Raw genomic sequence first — 21,639 nt, 5'->3', positions numbered from 1 at the left:
AGCGATGGTTGTGGGTTCGATTGCCACTCGAGGAAATGAATTATCATGTATTAATATTTTCATTTCTTTAATCTGGTGATAACACACAATTCCTCAAGAATTCTACCTAGGCTGCTATAGCGAGAACCTGAAAAAAAATCGTATTTTATACAAATATTTAAGTAAAACATTAAATTACGATCATTACAAGGTTACAAATTAGGTTCCCACTTATAGCGAATTTATATTGACTCTACTAATACTCTACTACAAATGTTAGTGCCGCTCTGGTTAAGATCGAGTGCGGCATTCGCTTTTATTACCGCGATGTCAATTCTTTCACTTGTTTATTGATTTCGCTATGGACAGATAATTTAACCATAGTACGTTGAATGGTTTAGTAAGTTATTGGATTCAAATTAAATTAAAGAAAATATATAAGGTTGTGGCCAGCCGTGAAGCAGGGGCACGCGACAAGTTGTGATTTCCATTCCCACTCGGGGAAATGAAATATTCTTTAATAATTTCTCCGCTCTGGTGAAGAATTCTGCCGCTTATTGCAAAGCCTCCAGAATTTGGCGGAAAGTGGGTATCGGAGTGTCTACTCACTCACTAAGTTCCCTCTGCCTACCGTCATACATGCGGAATATAACGTAAAGCTGAGAAAAAAAATAATAACATATATAAAGTCTATTCTCGATATACAAATCTATCTTTTTCCAAACGCCAAATTATATGCAATTTATTATATGTAAAATTTTTAATTTCAGACAAAATGATTTAAATAGAAATGAATAACATATTCCGATATTTAAAATTCATTTAGTGAGTTATTAAGAATCGAAAACGAACAGACGTTAGAATTCAATATTTAAAGCTAACCGTTTCGTATAACGGATTATTCTATTCTGGTAATTTATGGATTATGGCTGGCTTTTGACTTGTCATCATTTAAAAATAATTTTAAACAAAAACTTAGTAATAAATAATTAGGAATTTAAATATTTGTTTAAATTACAAGTTTTAGGAAGTTAGTTTTTTGGTTTTCATACTGTTAGCTCTATATCTATATCTCGTTTTGCTTTGCTGACTTTTTTATAAAACAGGTAAATGAAAAATATGGCATGTACAAGTATATATTTTTATTATCAGCTTATTAATTGATTCTTGGTATATCTTATAAAAAATCTATATTATTAAAATTAGCTATCCATATTTAATAATAACTAGGTACTCTACTTATTTGACCTCAAATGTGACGTCAATAAATGCCATCAATAAAATGGAATTATAATGTTTTTTTTCTTAAATTCTTATGTCATAATCTGTCTATTAAAAAAAATACTCACATTTATAAAAATATTTAACTAAAAATAAATACAGATGCTTTATTGTGACTCTTTTATTGTTAATATACCAACGATTAATGTCTTTATATTGTTATAATGCCTAATTAAATTACAATAGCTTGAACTAGATACCATCTCGCCTAAATCAATGGGTGGGCGTGTATAGGCCCATCTACTTCAATAGAATGGAAGTAAATTATTAACGATGTTACAAGCATAATAGTGTTAAGTAATAAAACATACAATAATTAACTTTTATGACCTCATCTAAAATATTATGAGCAAACGACTAGAGACACAGTGTCTAACGCAGCGGTTGTAGGTTCGATTCCCACTGGCCACCACCACCGATTTAAATTCCGCCACTATAAGACAGTATAGTGTAGAACGTAGTGCCATATCTCTCTATTTCTTATGTCTCTATCATCATTTTACCTATTAACATACGACCATTCCAACAAAACCAATTTATTTATAACATAAAATTATTGATTCAACAAAAAGATACAGACATAATACCAAATATATTTGTTATATTCTTCACATTGTTCCCTTTCATCATGCTAGTGGCAGAAACCTCTGACCCCCCATATGTTAACATAGGCATAGATTATCTATAGTTTTGTATTAAAATATTCGGCGATAACTGTCAATCGGAAGTCTTTGTCATATTGTAGAAACGACATAATGTCGTTATTTACATAAAATATTGTTAACACTGGCCATTCATTTAAACGCCATTTTAACAAAGCCGTGGACAGGTTTTTTATTATTAATAATTCTTTGTCGTTGCTCATTTATTGTTTTTTAACATATAAGAGATATATTGTTTCTCATAGCTTCTGGAACTTGTTGGACTTTATGAGCTCGGCATTTTGGTTTTGAGAATGTAGTTGTTTCTAATAATATTTTAATTTTATGAAGTTATATTAGTTATAAGACCAATATGGCTAAGAATAATCTAAAAGAATACTGCGACCGACATTTTAATGAAAATATTATAGGTGAAACGGATTTTAAAATCTAAATTCGGTGTCAAGTAAGTAGGTATGTAAAAGTTAGATAAAATATCGAATATATATTTCATACATAATTTATAAAATCGAATGCGAAAGTAGTATTTCATTTTCTCTCACAAGTAAATAAATTTTAACATTTAAATTTAAAACAACACTCAATTTCAGTTCTGATAAGAATTAGGAAACATCGTTTAGTTTTTTTAGTCAATCGAAACTTGTTTTTGATCATGATTATGTATTTAATCAAAGGAAATAAATAATTATACAGCTATTATTTTTCAACATTTAATAGATTTAAATAATCTTTCGTGTTTTATGAGTTTCTCTTTGAATTTTGATGCATTTATTTTATATGAATAGATTATCTACATATATCTTAACTTTGTTTGTTCATCCATATTATATCTTAATTTTGTTTGTTACAGATAACAAATTAAAAAAATAAAATGAATTGTCATTTTAGACTAAAAACAAAATGGCGACAGCTGGTTAATGACAGCAGTATGAAAATGACTGGATGAATATTGTGTTTTAAGAAGTTACATAAAGATGGCGCTGCTAGTTATTATCACAATGACGTTTGTCCAAGTTTTAAATACTAATGGAGAGATGGCGCTAGCAAACATTACAAGATTTGCATCTGGAGATCTTTTCTCACTAGTTGGTAAGGATTTAAAGATTTTTTTATTTTCGCTACGATGATCTTATAAATATTTTTATGGCAGATTTGCAGGAAATAATTTGTATTTATCAGAGCAAAGAAACTTAATTTATATTATTAACAACTTTATACTATTTGAATTCAAAATAATTAACAGTGGCATATATATATAACAGGCTATGGCACTGGTCCGATTCCCAGTTGAGAAAATAAAATATTTAATATTTTCATTTCTTTACACTGGTGACGAGGCCAAGGGCAAGCTCCCTCTACCTATCCTGCTACATGCCCGATATGACGTGAACCTGAAGAAAAAAAAGAAAAAATGTATTATCAGTACTATAATTATGAATGTATTCATATTTAAACATTTTTAGGAACAGAATGTGGCCTAACTCGCTGCATGGAGATGAGCCATGGCACGGCACTCGCCACTTTGGGTAGCAGTGGCTGCGTGTGTCAATGTCGCAGGGAATCCCCAGCTTTCAGAGAGGACCAGAAAGTCTGTGTTAACCAAATAGAAGGTGAGCTACTTACTTTACTCAAAAAAAAATTTTCTTACTAAGTATTATATTAGTGTTATTTACGTACATCTAATGTAATTGTGTTTTTATTTTAACTATGCTAATGAAAAAATCTATTAACAGTTCAAAGTTGAATTTAAATTAAATTGATAATATGAATATAGTTTTTATTATTGTCAATCTCAATATTTAATTTCGGAAATATTCCATTCCATATAATTCTCTATTCTTTTGTAAAATATTCAAAATAATTATATCGTATATTTTATTCTCAATTAAAATAAAGTAAATATATGCTTTTTATTAATATCTTAAAATTATTTAAGAAACAATAATAAAAGTCCAAATATTTATAAACAAATTAGGTAATATCGAATCCGCATTGTATTTTAACTCTCCATTACGTCACATTACACTCACTTTCTACACTTTAAACACTCTTTTACATATTAAAATTCGGCAGTAGTTTTAAAATGAGACATTATTCTAAGAGGGGACGTCTCCGAACTAAGACTGGTGGAAAGTGGAAAGTGCTTGTGCAATTACCTATTAATTAAACATGAGCATGTTACATACAATACGAGATCGACATGACAATGGCGGGTCAAGACATGAATTTTGAACTTGTATATTTTAGTGGTATACATGGCAAAAAAATAATAAAATAAAAATTGAATTAGCTTCACGCTCTATCCCGCACATAGCAGGGTAGGCAGAGGGAACCTAGTGTTAAGACACTCCGTTCACGACTTTCCGTTAAAATTTAGAAGGCATTTGAATGTTAGGAGGCTTTGTTTTTTTTTTATTGTAGATAGACAAGCATTTGTCCGCTATCTCACCTGGTGGTAAGTGACGATGCGAACGAAGGTGGAGCATGCTTGCCTAGATATTGCCTATTCACCCGTTCTTTAAAGAGGGCCAGGTTATACATGTCGGGAACAGTTCAGCAGGCATGAAGTTCCACTGTTGTCTTGACAGCAGAGCGAAGAAATGAAAATATGAATTGAAATTTAATTTCCTCAAGAGGGTATCGACACCACAACCAGTCGCATTTACAGCCAGCCCTAGCGCCACCACTGACCTCATTCATGGTACATTTTGCATAGTCAAGTAGGTAATTGTCGCTTTACAGTGTGGTTATTGCTCATAATTGCTAGATAGAGAAGGGGTCGCTATTCAATTTGACTGGTAAATTCTTGCAAAGTCAATCAAAATGGCCTCTACGTTAAGTTTAATTGGAATAACATATATAATAGGCGTTAATGGGGGACATGTCTTAACGGAAGATACGATATTATTAAAATGTCATTTTTAACCGACTTCAAATAAGAAGAGGTTCGGAAGTTGGTTTTTATATTTATTTATGTAACGATTACGCCGAGATTTCTATATTGATTTACGTGTTCTTGTTTCTTTTATTGTTCGATGCATAATAATTGCCCATTTGGTCCAATAATATAGTTTTATTCATTTTTATAGTAGTTTTTATGGTTGTACTTACATGTAACTTAACTTCATGCTTTATCCCTACCGGGGTTGACAGAGAGAACGGGGCGCCAATCGCTACGGTCTCTACATACCTCTTTCGCCTCGTCCACTGTCATTAACCTCTTCGTACATGCCCTCGGAGGGGTCCTCATGCTGTTTACGTGACCTTCCTCCAGTATCTTTGATACTGTGTTTTCGAAGGTCAACCGAGGTCTCCCCTACCTCTCGTACTACTCACTTTTCCATCATAAAAGTTTTTTACATATATGCATAAAATAAATAAATCGAAATATAAACTATTACATTCCAGAATGTCCGATGGCTACATTTGGGCGTGGATCGACAAAGCCACAAATTCCATTTGTGTTTTTGCCTCTAAAGGGGCAGATTATTTATCCTTCAAAAGAAATTATATTTACAGGTAAGTTACAAAATATAATTAAACGTAACTAAATTAAAAATAATGTCGTATACCAAAAACAATGCTTCCGGTACCGGGAATCGAACCCGAGCCTCCTGGGTGAGAGCCAGGTATCCTAGCCACTAGACCATACCGGAGATGAATTTGATTGGACAAATAATAAACATAAGAATACTATAAAAAAAATATTAATATTTATTAAAATATGTTAAATATTTTAATGTAAAATATTTCAATTCTCAGCTTCTAATATATAAGATAGAAAAAAACCTGCTTCTAATAAGAATATTATAATAGCTTATGCAATCCCATACGGATCTACTATCGGACTGTCCAGGCGTCATCGTTATAATTAAAATAATTGTGTGTTGAGTAGCAGAACTCAACGGCTGGCTTTTGACTTCCTACCAGAATTAAGTAGAGAAGCTACCAGAAGCTCTCTCGTGTAGGGATCGAACCCACAAACGACAAAGGTCTAATCTAATTAAAAATAATTAATTACAGTATTTATTGTATATGTGCAGATGTAGAAGATGCAATCTGTGCAGTTACCAGCGCCCAATACCTCTCTCCATCTGGATGGGTCACGCTACGAGATTTAGTGGACAATGACGTCCCTTTTGGATTATATAGAGACGAAGGAAGCACGTATTTACAGGTAAGTTTTTTATAGCTTCACGCTGTATTACGCACATAGCAGTGGAAACAGAAGGAACCTGGGAACCTAGTGTTAAAACGCTTTACTCCCATTAAGACTCTTCTGTTCCCCACTTTCCACCGGATTCTGGAGGCATCACATGCTTGTGCCCCACACCTGGAATACAGGTAATTATTATTATTTATTAACCTTTAACTATGGACGTGGTTTTTTTATAACACAAATATGGACGTCGGGTCTGTCAGACCAGTGTATTTATTGGTCATATTCCGTCTGTTTTTTAAAGGAAGAAGACAATTTTATGTTTTAGTTTACATGAATAGCCTCTAATCAAACAAAATCAATATAAATAAAATCGCTTTTTATTAAACTTTACGCATCACAACGATTTAAGTAACTTAAAGTCACAATTTCAGTCTTTGGCCACATGGGATGACTCTTAAGAAAATAATACTATAAAAAAAAGACAGATAATAAAATAAATATTGTTTTAACAAAATATAAAGTCTAACAATTAAAAAAAATAAAGAAGTAACATCTTATGGTATAAAATAAAAATTTTGACAACACCTCAAGATAAGGTACAATTGAACATCGATACACAATGGCTTTCAACATTGTTGGCTAACAGGACGATTGCAGTCAACATAAGTATGTGTTGTCTTTCTATATATCTTATGGGGGCAAAGTATACATGTTTTTCAAGAACCCAAAACTATTTTTTTAGCTTCATGTTCAATAAATGATAGATCAGATCGCGAAACGCGAGTCAAAGTCATTCTCAATTCTTAGAGTAGTTTAGTATACGAAACGCGTCTTTTTATTTGATAAAGTGCTATTTTCTTTATAAAATGACGTCGTCCAATTCTTTTGTTTGATGTTGATTATAAAGTACTGATATATTTGTCCCTGACGTGCTTAGTCAATCATTTTTTTCCATTTTATTATAAAAACTATAAAAATTTAGTCTTTTTTACGTAAATAATATTTATATTACTAAAATATATAACAAATAATGCAAAATAATATATGATATATAACAATAAAAACATTTGAATACAAATAATACAATTAAAATATTAAAGTATATTTTGTAATATTATAAAAATATATGGGGTTTTGAAATCATTATGTATGGAAAACATGGACGTCGGGTCTGACAGACCCAGGTCCCGTTTAGAAAGTTAAATACTCACGTGTTTTGAACCCAGAGACACAACCATTGCTATCTACATTCATTTTGTCATTAATACGAAAGGTACTGAGCGACTCAGTGGCGGAGGTCACCGAGAAGTGGCCGATTTGTAGAATTCGTAGACCTATATGGGTCTGTGAGACCCGACGTCCATACTTAAAGGTTAACTTCACGCTCTATCCCGCATATTGCATGTTAGGCAACACATCGTAATCGTATATGTAGATATAGAGTCATTTTGCGACATACGTTAATTATTGTATAATCAACTAAATAGGTTAAATTGCTAATTCCAATTGACATAGATTAGGAAAATTCTTTTGCTTTATTACCCATATATAGAATAATAAAAATATAATGGTAATATAGATAAAGTAATCATTTTATATTGCATAAAATCCATTATTATCATTTTGCTAAACGAACGCGAAAGTATTTATTTAGTAATAGATTACAAAACATAAGAAGATAATATTAAGAAAAATTGTAAAATTTATTAGGTATATATATATTTTCATTTTTTCGCTCTGGTGTCGCGGCGTTGTGTTCCGCCAGGCCGCGCCCCGAAAATAGGGAAGAGTCGGTATTACAACTAGACTCCCTTATAAAACAGAAAAACAACTGGAAAAAAATATATATTGGAAAATAGAGTAATTTCACTAATCATTACTTCAATACAAAGTATTAATAATTACAATTCGACAAAACGGTAACAGCTTAAAATATTTTTATTTACAATATTAAAAGTTGAGGAAAAGAACTTAAACATTAAGATATTTCTTAATTAGGTGCATTTATAAATTTTAGGCGATATACCACCCAAACTGATTCCAATAATGTAGATATATTTTTTATCTTTGTTATTCTTATTATACTTAAAATGGTTTCCATAATACTTATTTCCACATGTTTATTGATCGTGTTATCTTGTACTATATAAAAACTGATGAAATAAACATAAATGAGATTAAATATAGAGATCAATACTGGGGTACGTAGTGTGACTGTAAGGCGACTGGGGTGTAGTGGGTTCAATTCCCACTCGAGGAAATTTCCATTTTTTTGCTCTGGTGCTGAGGGGTTCTGCCATTCAGCCGGCAATGCCTCTAGAATTCGGCGGAAAGTGGGGATCGAAGTATCTTCACACTAGGTTCCCTCTGCTTACCCTGCTGTGGCTAAATATAACTGACAATATAAACATGTTTATTGATCTGGAAGTGTAAAGTAAATTTTATATCATCTAGAAAGGTTTTTTGGTCCCATTTTAAATTTAAAACTGTTACAATTTGTAACATAATTAGTATTGATATCGGCCCACCCATTTACATCAATAAAGATATCGAAAGTCTAAATTTACATATAAAATTTATGTTCGTGATGTTCGATTAGTGCTTTTTGAATAATTTTCGTATAATTTTTATAATAACTTATAATGTATTTGAAAGCGAATTATAATATTAATAAGAATAACTAGGAATTCATGTTTTAACCTAATTTTAAGTTAATGTAATTAATAGATTCAAAATTTAACAACTTTTTCTCCGTTATCCAGTTTTAGTAAAGGTTTTTTTTGTATAATTATAAATAATAAACATTGAAAATTTTACTATTAAGGAGGCATAAAAGATTCACCTGAATACTATAGACTACTATGAATAGTACATAGAGCGAATGTTCAAATATATCACCATAACAGAATTTTTTTAATAATCTTTGATAAATAAATATAATTTTACAAATAAATATATTTTAATAGTAAATAATATACTGCATTAGTACTTATATAGAGAAACATTGTATCGCCATAATTATTTTCGGTAGAATCGTAAAACCTTTATCATGAACCGGCAGCGAGTGTTTTGTTGACCAAACTTCATAAAGCCATATAAACGAGCATAATCAAATTCTAATTCAAAATCTCTTTGGTGGTCTACAGACGAGTTTAAAATCACAGCCAATATAATAACGAATGTAACGATATACAAAATATATCGTTACATTCGTTATTATATTTTAAAAGCAAAAAGACTTTTAAAATTGTTTTATTATTATTATTAATAAAATAAATACGTACTTATGTATATTATTTTTTTAATCAAATGCTAAATTTGTAGAATGAATACACCTAACATAGTTAACAATTCAATACGATTTTGATGTTAAGCTAATTACTTACTAAGCCTTTAAATTACGAGGCTTGTTTGTTTTACTTGGCACCGATTTCAAAATTATAAAAACTTTGTAAAATTATTTATTACTTTTTAGTTCATTGTTTGAAGTCAGTTTTTCTTTTTGTTTTATTAAAACGTAATATTATTATTAACAAAAGTAATGCAGATTAATAAAGCACAACATATGTAGCTCTATGTATCGTTTTATTGAAGTGAAATATTTATTTACGTTTATATTTCCATTTCTTCGCTCTGGTGTCGAAGCAAAGCGCGGCGTTAAGTTCTGCCACTCAACACGTAATGCCTCCAGAATTCGGCAGAAAGTGGGGAACGGAGTGTCTTGACAGTTAGTTCCCTCTGCCTACCCTGCTGTGTGCGGGCATACAGCGTGAAGCTGACTTTTTGTGTAGCTCAAGCAGGCGAAGCCACAAGCAGTTCGCTAGTTTTAAATATAATTTATAGTATTGATATTAAATAATTTGTTATATCTAAAGTCATAAAGGAACCAAAAGCGTTTGTCCCGCTGAGTTAAGCAATAAAAAACCACTAAAACATTGTTGGTTAATTAAGAGAAGAATATTTTATTTTATTACATCATAATTAAAATAAATGTACCGTTTAACAATTTTATATAACAAATATATGGGGGAAAAGTAGGGCAAGTCTAAAAACGTAGAGCAAGTCTTGGTATTTTGTTATGAAATTGTAAAAAAAGAAAAACAACCTATATATTTTTAAGTGTCTATGTCATAATCTTTTAAACTTTTTAAATTTTGAAACAAATAATAAAACAATATATTAACATATTTGTTTATAAACGTAATTCGGTCTTTTATCCTTAATTAATGTACATTCAGAATTCTAACTTCATTCAAGTATCAATGGACCACCCCAAAATCAAAATGTCGGCGAGCCGCTATGTATGTATAATTATTGTAAAACAAAAATGTAATTAAAAACAATGTCGTTTGTCGTTGTATAAAATGGGATTTATGAAAATATAAGTATTTTATTTTATTTTTCTTAATTTATAAATTATAGAAATGGTGAGAAGTGTATGAAATTATATTTTTCTATATTTATGAGATGGAATCCGGCATTTTAGCTAAATAAGCGCTTTAAATAAATATATAAAAGAACGTTTTCGTGTCATTTTTTTAATAGTTTTTTTAACATCTCATAGTAAAACTTTGTTCGAGATACCCGTAGAGATGGCAGGTTGCCAGAAATAAATTAACTATTTATAATGTGACATTTGTTTCGGCTTCCCATGTTTGATACAAGTATAGCGTTGTCCATCTTAATTTGAGAGAAAACAAATTCATTGTATATTCTAAGTAGGTTATGGTGTTCAGGTTTACAGTGACTAATTCATTTATAATTATTTCTCTTTTAGATTTGTGTTATCACTATATTTTAAGCATTCTATTACACTAGCGGCCCGCCCGCAGCTTCGCCTGCGTGAACTATGTTATTATTAATTTCTGTCTCCATGACTACGTCCTAGTGACGTCTATGCAAAATTTGAGATTCCTAGCACATGTAATTTCTGAGATTTCGTGATGAGTGAGTGACCTTTCGATTTTATATATATAGATAGATAGATATAGATTAAGAAAGGCATAAGTGTGCGACTGTAAACGCCACAGGTTGTGAGTTTGATTCTCACTCGAGGAAATTAAAATATTTAATATTCTTATTTCCTCGCTCTAGTATAGAGGCGTAGCGCGGCGTTGTGCTGTAGTGTTTTAATTCAGAGCAGAGAGTATTAACACTAGGTTCTCAGGTTTCGTCTGCCTACCCTACTATATGCGGGATACAGGGTGAAACTAAAAGCTTTATATGTTCTCTATTTCTATATTTTAAATTTATTCTTATAATAGTTATCCTAAAGAAAATAATATATTTTGTATAAATGACAATATACTATAGGCATTATACACTATCACATACGAATTTTAACCTTTCAATCGGAAGTCATGTTTTTTGGTCATGACGAAAGCCGCACGCAGATCTTGAAGATAAAGTTGAAGCGTCAAAGGACCAATTTGTTTGGACTGTCCAAATATTTTATAGTCACATTTGTACACGTTGATATGGTCGACTGATATGTCAGTCAAATTGGGGATTACAGAGAGAAAAAAAATCAAAGAAGTATATTTAGCTATCTATATATCTATTAAATACTATATAATTTTAAATATAGTATTTGAATAGTATAACTATACTTTTATAGAAATTTAATGTAAAGTATATTTTTATAAATATTTTAAGGAACCCTTAAATGTTTTTCCCGTAGTGTCTAAATTTTTGTTACGTAAACATCAAGCGGCATATTTATTTTCCTCTTATGTCTATTTTTCCACGTATTTTCCTAGTCGTGACCTAGAATAAAGGGATAGTGAATTTTAATAATTCTTTAAAATTTTGTATAAATTTATTTACCCGCTCTACGTATTTTATTTTCGAAATAGAGATATTTTATATAAAATATAATATACCATATTACTTACTTTAAAATACATACTCAATTAAAGAACCGTGACCAAAAACTTTTTTTTCGCATACGATTTTTTTATAAATTTACGAGTATTTTTAAACATTCTTTTCCACATATTTTCCAGTCAAAGCCAATGACAATCTGATATGCTACGAACCCGTAACATACCTCATATACCAGCATGTCACTAAAATATTTTTCTGTCATTATACTTAATACATTTTAGTATGGAATTTTAACTTAAATTTAAGAGAACATTTTGATAACTCGAACAATATCATTAATCAAGATTCAAATTTTATGTAAATGCAAGCAATTACCACTCGAGGAAATGCTCGCTCTGGTGTTGAGACAAAGCGCGACCTTGAATTCCGTCACTCAACACACAATTCCTCCAGAGTTCGAGGGAGAGTGAGGAGTGTAGCGTCTTAACACCAGACTCCCTCTGCCTACCCTGCTACATGCAGGAAAAAATGAATAATAGAACTTTTAAATAACAATAATATTAATATTATCTATCAATTTCTGTCAACAGTGGCGTGGGTCACCCACTCTACACGCTCGCTTAGAAGGGCGTCTGATAGCGGTCCATGTGCTCTGTTCAGCGCCAAAACCTGCGCACCTTGCAGCTTCATGCGCAGCTTTTCGTGTCGCCGGAGTGACTCGTAATACAGTATTAGGTAAAAAATATAAATCTTATACAATTTTTGTAATTGTTAAATGGTCAGAGAGAACCTAATAAATTTAATTTTAAAATAATAAAAATATTTATTTATTTTGGATTGCAGTGTGTATACTTATGTCAAATATTTTTGAAGCATTTGTTATTTAAAGCTAAAATGTCTAATTAATGCTGTGGAATCTACACCATTAATTAGACTTAAGAAAATTTATCTGAACCAATATAAAATAAGAAATACTTTTTCAGATGTGAGGTCCATACCGTTCCATGCTGGTGAAACAGTAACTACTGAACCTGCCTCACAAGGTCACGGCCTAAGTGTTCTAGAATCTCTAGCTATAGGCGTTTGTGTATTGATGTTAGTTTTTGTGTACGCAGCAGGAATCATATTTTATATTAATTATAAACAGAAACAAAAGAGAAAAATTAAAGATCCAGAAATAAATCTATCTCATACTTTATCTACGGATAATGGTTCCACTCTTGACTCACGAATAGGATTGGATAGTATGGTAAGAATTATAATGTTTTAAATTGTCAATTTTCCCCGTTTCACTTTAATATAGAAATAACTTCTCAAATGATGGCTTTATGGATTTCATTTGCGTATTAAAAAAACGAATTACAACTACATCTTTATATGTAGTATATTTTTGGTGTAAGTAGAGTTTATAATCGATTTTTGTTTTCAGAGAATGAAATCAAATCCATTATTGAATATGGAAAATATGAGAAGCGATTATTCGAATGACGCTGGCCTCTCTGATGTTAGTGAACACACAGAAGATACTTTTGATTCATCATCAGTTAACACTCATAAGGTATAATAACTGCAGACATATAATTATACTTATAATTATATATTTTTTCTGAGTATCAAAATTTATATTAACACTTATAATATTTATATATAATTATTTTTAGTTCCTGGATAGAAATCCAAACATTGTATCCGCAGTGGTACATTCTAGAAAGAAGCCATCAAGACCGATAATACGCACATCAACACCAGAGCTAAATGACAGAATACAACGAAGATCTTCATCACCAGATTTAGAAAAAGCACCACACTCAGATCTGTCTATACTACATTGCATTGATAATGAAACAATACAACCTGAAGGAGAACCGGTTGTGAGGAGAAAATTGTATTTCAATCCTGTGTTTTTTGAAATAGACTTGTTAAAGGTACAATATCTACTATTTTTCTCAAATACTATATCTTTAATTTACTTACTTATTTTTTTTAATAATCATTTTTTTTTAATATTACATAGTCAACTTTCATTTTTTGATTGTTTTACATAGTATAAAATAAATTCACAATTTCAGAATCCACCACCTGCGGCTACAGAGTTTTTGATAAAACTAAGAGAAGTAATGTCACTTGCAAAAGAAAAGATGACTTCAAAAAGATTCATACCAATATTATCAGATATACCCGAAGAAGAATCATATCACACTATAGACCTTGGCTGGGATATTCCTTGTGCGAGACGTGGCAGGAGATTTAGCGCTATAAGCCTGAAAAGGGAGAATAGCCGTAGAGCAATCCATTGCGGTGGTTGCCCAGGGTGCGATAGTTCAAAATCACAGAAAAATATAAATTTAACACGCTCCAATTCATGTAAGACGTGTGTTAGTGATGATTATAAGCAAAAGATAGTACAGAAGTGGCTAGATGAAGTACCAACTCCAGTGTCAGTGACCAGGCCAGTCAAATCTGTAGCCAAAGTGAGTGGTACTCCACGAGTTACAGAACCAAAAGATAAAGAAGTACGACTTAATCCTGTTGAACCTATACCTAATATTGATTTAGAAACTATTAAGATTACTGAATCAGTTGTAAAAGATTATTTAAAAGATAAAATTATAAAAGAAAATAGTAACAATATTTCAATTCATGATGTAAATAAAAATGAAGTGGTAATAGCCAAAACAACTGCAATTACATCTTCAGAAATAAAAAGTCCTACAAATCATGGCACAAGACGTATTAGAAAAAAACTACCTCCCCCACCCCCACCGCCTACAAATATGTCAGATATTGATTTTGATGAAATTAAACCAGTTTCACCAGAAGTTAAGAGGAAAATGGAAGCTGTCATTAGAGAATTAAATAAATGCCAAAGAGTTGAACCAGAGAGTAACTCGATGGTACCTAAATTAGTAATACCAGTCACAGCTGTGGATTCGCAATATTTCAGTGATGACAATTTACTTGCTGAAAATAATAAAGATTTAAACCCTGAAAGTGCAGCTGACTTCGACAGCCTAGAAAGAAAAATGTCCAAAAAAAGAAGATTTTCCTTAGATTATGGACCAGAACTCAATAATAAAGATATATTGATACAAAACACTCCAATGTCTCGCGATAGATTAACACAAAGTTGGCGTGACTTAAAAATTACGTCTCACTTACCTTCTCAAGTAATAAGCTTTAATGTTTGTAATAAGAAAAGTCCCAATAATAACAATAATATTTTTATTAAATCAATTGAACCTATATACAATAACATAGAAAAAACTGGACCGCTGACTATTGAAGTTCGTGGATCACCTGTAGAGAATAGACGAAATGAAAATGAGGATTTTGATCCAGACACTCTTGACAGGAAACCAAAAAGATTTACGGAAACGACAGAAAATAAAAAATGTGTTGAGAAAATTCTTCTAAAATCCGGTGGTAGTTTCAAACATAAAATAACCATACCTGAAACTGAAAAGCAGAAGAGTCCTCCTGAAGCGGCATTTACACGAAAAATAGGCAGCTTAAGGCAAATATATGAAGCTAATAAAAGCAAATTACTTGATGAAAGACCATTATACGAGCGACGAGGTAGTGTTCCCTATGGAACACAAGAAGTGGCTGCGTTTGCTCGGAATTTCGAAAAAGAAAATGAAACTAAACCACCGTTATCGAAAAAACGAGAATCTAACTCTAAAAGCAATACACCAAGAAATAGTCCGCCGAGTGATAGATATCGATCATCAGAAGAGCGTGACCGTTTTCCGCCATACTCTCGAACAGATAATATAAATTCAAGACGATCTGGCCGAAGATCGACCAGAATGAGATCTAGACGGGTCGACTTGAAGAAGCTTTGTCGAACTGAAGATTCAGGTTACTTAAGTACTGATTCAAATGAATCTAAAAGACGAGCAAGATATTTAATGCAATTGAAACCTAAAATGATACAATTGGATTTGATTCCGAAATCAATTAAAGCGCATCCCCTCCACATAGACACGGACACTGATGAACTAGAGTCACTGTGTGACGGTCGAAGCGAATCTGGGGGGGAAAGTATTGAAACGGATTCGGTATTTTTTGGAAATATTGACGATTCCAAGCAAATTTTTGAAGAACTAGGCCTGGAAATGGATACGAAGTTAAATCAAAATCAAATAGATTCTGGCTTTGTTGGTGAAACGAATATAATTTTAAGTGGTGATAGTGATTCAGAACATAAAAGTGTTATATCAATTATAACTGGTTGTGACGGTAGAGCCTCAGCTTCGTCTTTATCGAACTTAGACGATTCGCCATATGTTCAATCTGTAGAGTGTACTTAGTAAATATAAACATTATAAATACAAGTAAACTATATAGAAAATTTTAGTATATTTTTCGTGCCACCGATTTACCTCAAATACAGTTTTTGAGTATTTGATATTTTAGTGGTATAATTCTTATGTCCTTACGAAAGACTGATTTTTAAACAGTCATTAATCAAACATAAATCGTTTGACAAATGCCTGAAAGAATATGGATTTTAAAATATTTTTTTATAATTTAGATTAGATTTAGCATTTCCACCCTTTTTTATTAATTTTAATTATAATTATCTTTCAAATTTAGATCATGAAAATGGATACTGTATATAAATTAATAGAAAAAGTAATTACTAGAAGTTGTGTGTAATTAATATATATTAGGTATAAATCTAATTTGTAAATATGTAAATTTCAAGACTCTATTAGGTACGAGTATTTCAAATGTTTACAAGTCAATGAACAATATACTTGCCTCTATGTTATATTGGAAGTTTTAGGTCCTTATAAACCGCTCTCAAGTCTGAGATCGATCTCGAGATATCGTTATCGTTCATAAATTATATATCTATAAATGAAAACAGAATCTCAAGATCGATCTCAGACGATCGACGATGACTTGAGAGCGGTTTAGAGTATAAGAATAATTTTCTTCATAAATAACGATCTAGAGAATAAAGAGTGGCACTTATATAAATGTAAATTCTTTTGTTATAGATAACTTTTCTTAGATATTATTACTTTTGTTACAAAAAAATTATTTAATATTATACAATTTATTTTTATGATAATTAATTATTTAATATGCCAAATTAAGAAGCTCTTAAAAGTCAAGGACTGTCTCGTGAAGTCATGAATGATTTCGATTTAGTAACTAAATATATTGTTAATAAATGTAATAATAATTTATAGTTAATTATTAATTCCAAATTGTAAATATTACTATTACGGTAAAAAATGCCATTTAAATTGTAAATATGACCGGCCGGTTGTGCAATTATTTAGTATTTGTATAGATTTTCCTATGGATTGTTTTGTAAAAAATGTATTTTATTATTTATGGATTGAAATATACAATGGATGGGGTAAATTAATATTATAGCTTTTGTATAAAGAATTTTTATATTATAAATAAAGAAAGAAGATATATTGTATTATAGTCAATATTTTAGTTGAATATAAAAATATTTAACTAGAACATTAGTTTTTTTTTTAAATTTATAATGCCTATATTAATAAGAAAAGGATCATTAAACTATATCGCTTACTATATAAAAGTGGTAATAATAATTTAAATTCCAAATCGTACATGAGAAATACGAAACTATAGATCTGAAATTCATTCAAAACATACTAATGAAAATCATTCATCCCAAATATGTCACATATCCATATTAAATAAATATTTAAAACAATTTATGTATAGCACTACAATTTAATTTCCACATTCCAACCAAATTGATATATTAATTAGGTAGTTCACAGAGCGTTCTGATGGGGCCGAATTACAGCCATGAAATTATCATTAAATTTATGTTTAAAACATTTCTGTTTACACTACAGTGACATATCGAGAATAATATTACAGATATAATTATATTAATTGTAGGAATTTATGTTTTTTTATATACTAAAATTTTTTTTTTATCTTTGCACATCAACTTGCCAAATATGGAAAGGGATTCGGAATGACATGTCACTTTTATCATCACTCATCTCATCTATGAAGATATTTTAAGTGAAATAACACGTTTAAAAGCTTTATCTTGCCAAAGCGAAAGCGAAGCTGAATGGGAATCAAATTAACTAACAACTTTAGTTAGTTTAGAGTAGACAGATGTCTCTCGCTGTACTATAACGACTTCGAAATAAAAAATTTATAAAAAGTGAAAATTAAAATTTAATTTAAAAAATTAATTGGCCCATGAGGGGATCGAACCCGCGACCTTCGCGTTATTAGCACGACGCTCTAACCAACTGAGCTAATGGGCCGTTGTAACGGAGTACGAAATTGTAGATAGCATATCGCTCTACCTTGAAATATTTATAGAAGGAAGATAACTCGTAAGATAATCAGTTAAATATTTGTTATAAAGATACTTTATAAATAAACTTTGAGACTTTAATTTTGCTTATTCGTGTCTAATTCAAATATTCCACAAAACAAAGTGTTCCTACTCTACTTACTCTACTTCTCAAGCTGATATTGTATTCGTTTTTGTTTTTCTTACATAAATTCACTGAATAAAACAAAAAAATTAAGAGAGAAAAGATGTTTGTTACCAAGCTAAAAAAACCTAAAGTTACCTTAGGAGAGTACTTCTTAGTGTACTTATCTTTATGAAATGCATTTATGAAAAAAGTACAATAAAAAAAATAGTATAGGAGGCTTCTGCTGGCTTCTTTCAATCTTAAAGAGGACTCATAACGACACTTAAGTCGTCGTTAGATAACTTTACGCTATATCCTGTATATGAAGAGGCCTAGTATTTGGTGGCATTGTGCAAAATTCAACACCAGAACGAAAAAATGTAAATATTAAATTTTTAATTTCTTCGAGTGGGAATCGAACCAACAACTAGTCTCGCTTACAGCCACGCTTGTTCCCCTGCTCCACGACCTCTTGTATGTATGTATGTATGTATGTAAATATCACAAATATGAAAAGCCTTGTAAAAAATGTTATAATAAAAATCCAATAGTCTCTAGTGCCTAGTGCCTAGTGTCTAGTGTCAAATAAACAAAGCAATACAAACAGCCACTGATTGAGTGGCAACTTATTACAAGCATATTCAAATATGTCAATGTCTCACAATCACGCAATTATAGATTATTGTTTGAACATATGTATGTATCTAAGTACTTACTTTTGATCAAACGAAGAAATTTAACTATTAAATTAGAGTTTCTATAGAAATAGTTAAATATTTAATAAGAACAAATTTAACTACAGTTAGTCTTTATAGAGATATTTATAAGTTAAATTTGTAATGTATGTATATGAGAAAAGAATTTATGTTAATATATTTTTAAAAAAATTACATGTTTTTAAATTACATTTGTCATTTATGCATACTACTTATTTGATAACATGTCAAATTGACACAATATCCAATGAACCGTTGTTTTTTGCTTTGAAATATTATTTCAGGTCCGATGGCCCGATCAGGTTCGATGTGTGTGGCGTAGGCACATATATAGCACATGTGTGTATAGAGAAACGTCTAAACGCGACGGTTGTGAGTTCTATTCTCATTCGGGGGAATGAATTATTATTTATTACGGGTTACAGTGTGAAGCTTAAAAAAATAAAAAAAATGTTATTATCGGTATTACTATATATATATATATATATATATATATATATATATATATAACGCCACGCCTCACCTAGCCAACTGGCTATAAACTGGTAAAATATAAATATTACTTGAATGAGATTAAAATTCACAGCTAAATTATTAACAAACTCAACTTACCATTATCGTTTAAAATAGAACTCTAAAAAGGTACAATGTAGCTAAAATTATCATAATACAGAAAAGCAAGTGACGGTAGCTACCATTATTACTTTTATGGCTGTAATGGTGGTTTCCTCTATAAAGCGTGTGTGCTTGCGGTAGATGATCAGTGTTTTATTATTGACGTCCTAGGAAATAATCTCAATATACATATAAAACTTCAAATATTGTCTTTTTAAACAACCGTCTTTGAAGAAAAATGTCATTAATGTAGGTAGGTACCTGTAAGTAATCGAAATATTGTGTCTGTATAATAAGTAATAATGATTCCCATTTAAGAATAAATTTTTTCGAGGCCAATTCACAGGCAGTGAGTTCGATTCCCACTCAAGGAAATAAAAAATTAAATATTTTCATTTCTTTTCTCTGGTGTCGCAAACACGTAATGCCTCCATAATCCAGGAAAGTGGGGAACAGAGTGTTTTAACTAACTATGCTCACACTGATAATATAGCATGCTGGTCCTCATGGTGGTAGAGTAGTTTAAAATCGCTTCTAAGACTGATACAGCAAAATATTACTCTATAAATATAAATATCCTTTCAGTAAGATTTCAACCTACAATTATCATGTTCAGTAAGATCTCCATACTAACACATACATCACGTACGTTACGTTTTTTAACGTAAAAAAGACATTTTTTTTTTTAAAATAATACAATTTTCATGACATTTATTTAACTGTAGTAAGTAGGTACATAAGTAAGTAATATTTTACACTGTTTCGCAAAATTTCTCAGATAAATATATTATACAAATGTCACATGCACGTCGTCCCCTCGTAAAGTAACAAGTAACACCTTAGCGGCTTTCTATGAAATTGTAAACTCTTGCGTCATTTCAAAGAAATTTGTGAAGGAATTCATTTTAGTTACTTATATTAGTCAAACTTGAAAAATATTAGATATTATATATACCTTAAACATAGCCTTTAGATAGAGTGGACATGTAGTCAGCTTTGTCTTAAACTGTTGCTAAAAATATTGTATAAGTTATATACATAGTTCACACAATACTTATACAATTTTCATCTTTTATGTATAAAAAAAGAGTCAACAATTAATCTAAAATAAGTTTTGTTTTTTTGTGCTACAATTTTTACTCTTAAATTGTCTTAATAAATAAATATATATACTTTAGTTTTACATTATAATTAAACAAATCAAAAAGATATATACATACATACTGCCATACATTTACTTAGTATTGATAGTGATTATTTACATAATAGGAATCCATGTAATTATAAATTGTATGTCATTGTATACATTTTTTTTATTTGTATTAAATTGTATATTTTTTTATATTTACCAGTTATTTAAAATATATGTATCGTAACTACAATTTAGGTACGTTTTGTATTTTTGTTTTTACATATAAATTTAAACTAAAAACTGGATATTAAAAAGATATGCAGAACTTGTTTTTTTTCAATATCTATTTTTTTAAAACGAAACTAAAGTAGTTATCACATTATGTGGCCAGAAGTAAGCGACAGATTATTTCAGACTGCATTCCATCGGGTAGCGTGGCCGAGCGGTCTAAGGCGCTGGTTTAAGGCACCAGTCTCTTCGGAGGCGTGGGTTCGAATCCCACCGCTGCCATTATCTTTTGGTTTTTTTTTATTATTTTATAATTTGTTTAAATATTACTTATTATATAAATAATATTCATTTTATTTTCGATCGTTCAAATAAATAAAAAAAAATATAATATATTTTTTGCAGCGTTGATTTCCGCCACTTAACACTCCTTAATGGGAACGGAATATCTTAGGACAACGGAATGTCAAAAAAATAAGCAAAATTAGAGACATATCTAGTTGTACCTATAAAATTATTAATCTGATTTAAAATAAATTAACAAGATATAAAAAAAAATATCAAAAATTAAAATTGGCATTGATTAATATAAATT

General features: G+C 30.4%; 1 protein-coding gene and 3 non-coding genes across 6 annotated transcripts in view; 2 read left to right on the top strand and 2 right to left on the bottom strand.

Moving 5' to 3' along the window:
* Positions 1–16,334, top strand: part of LOC146532098 (uncharacterized) — a 53,048-nt gene extending 36,714 nt beyond the window's left edge. For 2 of the 3 annotated variants that reach the window (XM_085197064.1, XM_085197063.1), the window contains exons 2-10: positions 2,773–3,011; positions 3,386–3,532; positions 5,331–5,441; positions 5,966–6,099; positions 12,501–12,645; positions 12,894–13,159; positions 13,340–13,468; positions 13,572–13,835; positions 13,980–16,334. In XM_085197064.1, the coding sequence (XP_085053190.1) occupies positions 2,897–3,011; positions 3,386–3,532; positions 5,331–5,441; positions 5,966–6,099; positions 12,501–12,645; positions 12,894–13,159; positions 13,340–13,468; positions 13,572–13,835; positions 13,980–16,223 (3,555 nt within the window). In that variant the 5' untranslated portion in view covers positions 2,773–2,896 and the 3' untranslated portion in view covers positions 16,224–16,334. The remainder of the gene's footprint in view (positions 1–2,772; positions 3,012–3,385; positions 3,533–5,330; positions 5,442–5,965; positions 6,100–12,500; positions 12,646–12,893; positions 13,160–13,339; positions 13,469–13,571; positions 13,836–13,979) is intronic. The other variant, XM_085197065.1, reaches the window with a different exon arrangement.
* On the bottom strand, positions 5,507–5,578 carry TRNAE-CUC (transfer RNA glutamic acid (anticodon CUC)). Its single transcript has one exon. It is a non-coding gene; the product is annotated as a tRNA-Glu (tRNA).
* A 1,786-nt stretch (positions 16,335–18,120) lies between the features above and the next one.
* Positions 18,121–18,194, bottom strand: TRNAI-AAU (transfer RNA isoleucine (anticodon AAU)). Its single transcript has one exon. It is a non-coding gene; the product is annotated as a tRNA-Ile (tRNA).
* Positions 18,195–21,244: 3,050 nt separating this feature from the next.
* On the top strand, positions 21,245–21,326 carry TRNAL-AAG (transfer RNA leucine (anticodon AAG)). Its single transcript has one exon. It is a non-coding gene; the product is annotated as a tRNA-Leu (tRNA).
* The last annotated feature ends 313 nt before the right edge of the window (positions 21,327–21,639 follow it).

Source organism: Heliconius melpomene, chromosome 14, assembly GCF_056956725.1.
Source record: "Heliconius melpomene rosina isolate 202511_hmr_F chromosome 14, ASM5695672v1, whole genome shotgun sequence".
Lineage (NCBI taxonomy): Eukaryota > Metazoa > Arthropoda > Insecta > Lepidoptera > Nymphalidae > Heliconius > Heliconius melpomene.
This window is presented reverse-complemented; position numbering and strand designations above follow the sequence as displayed.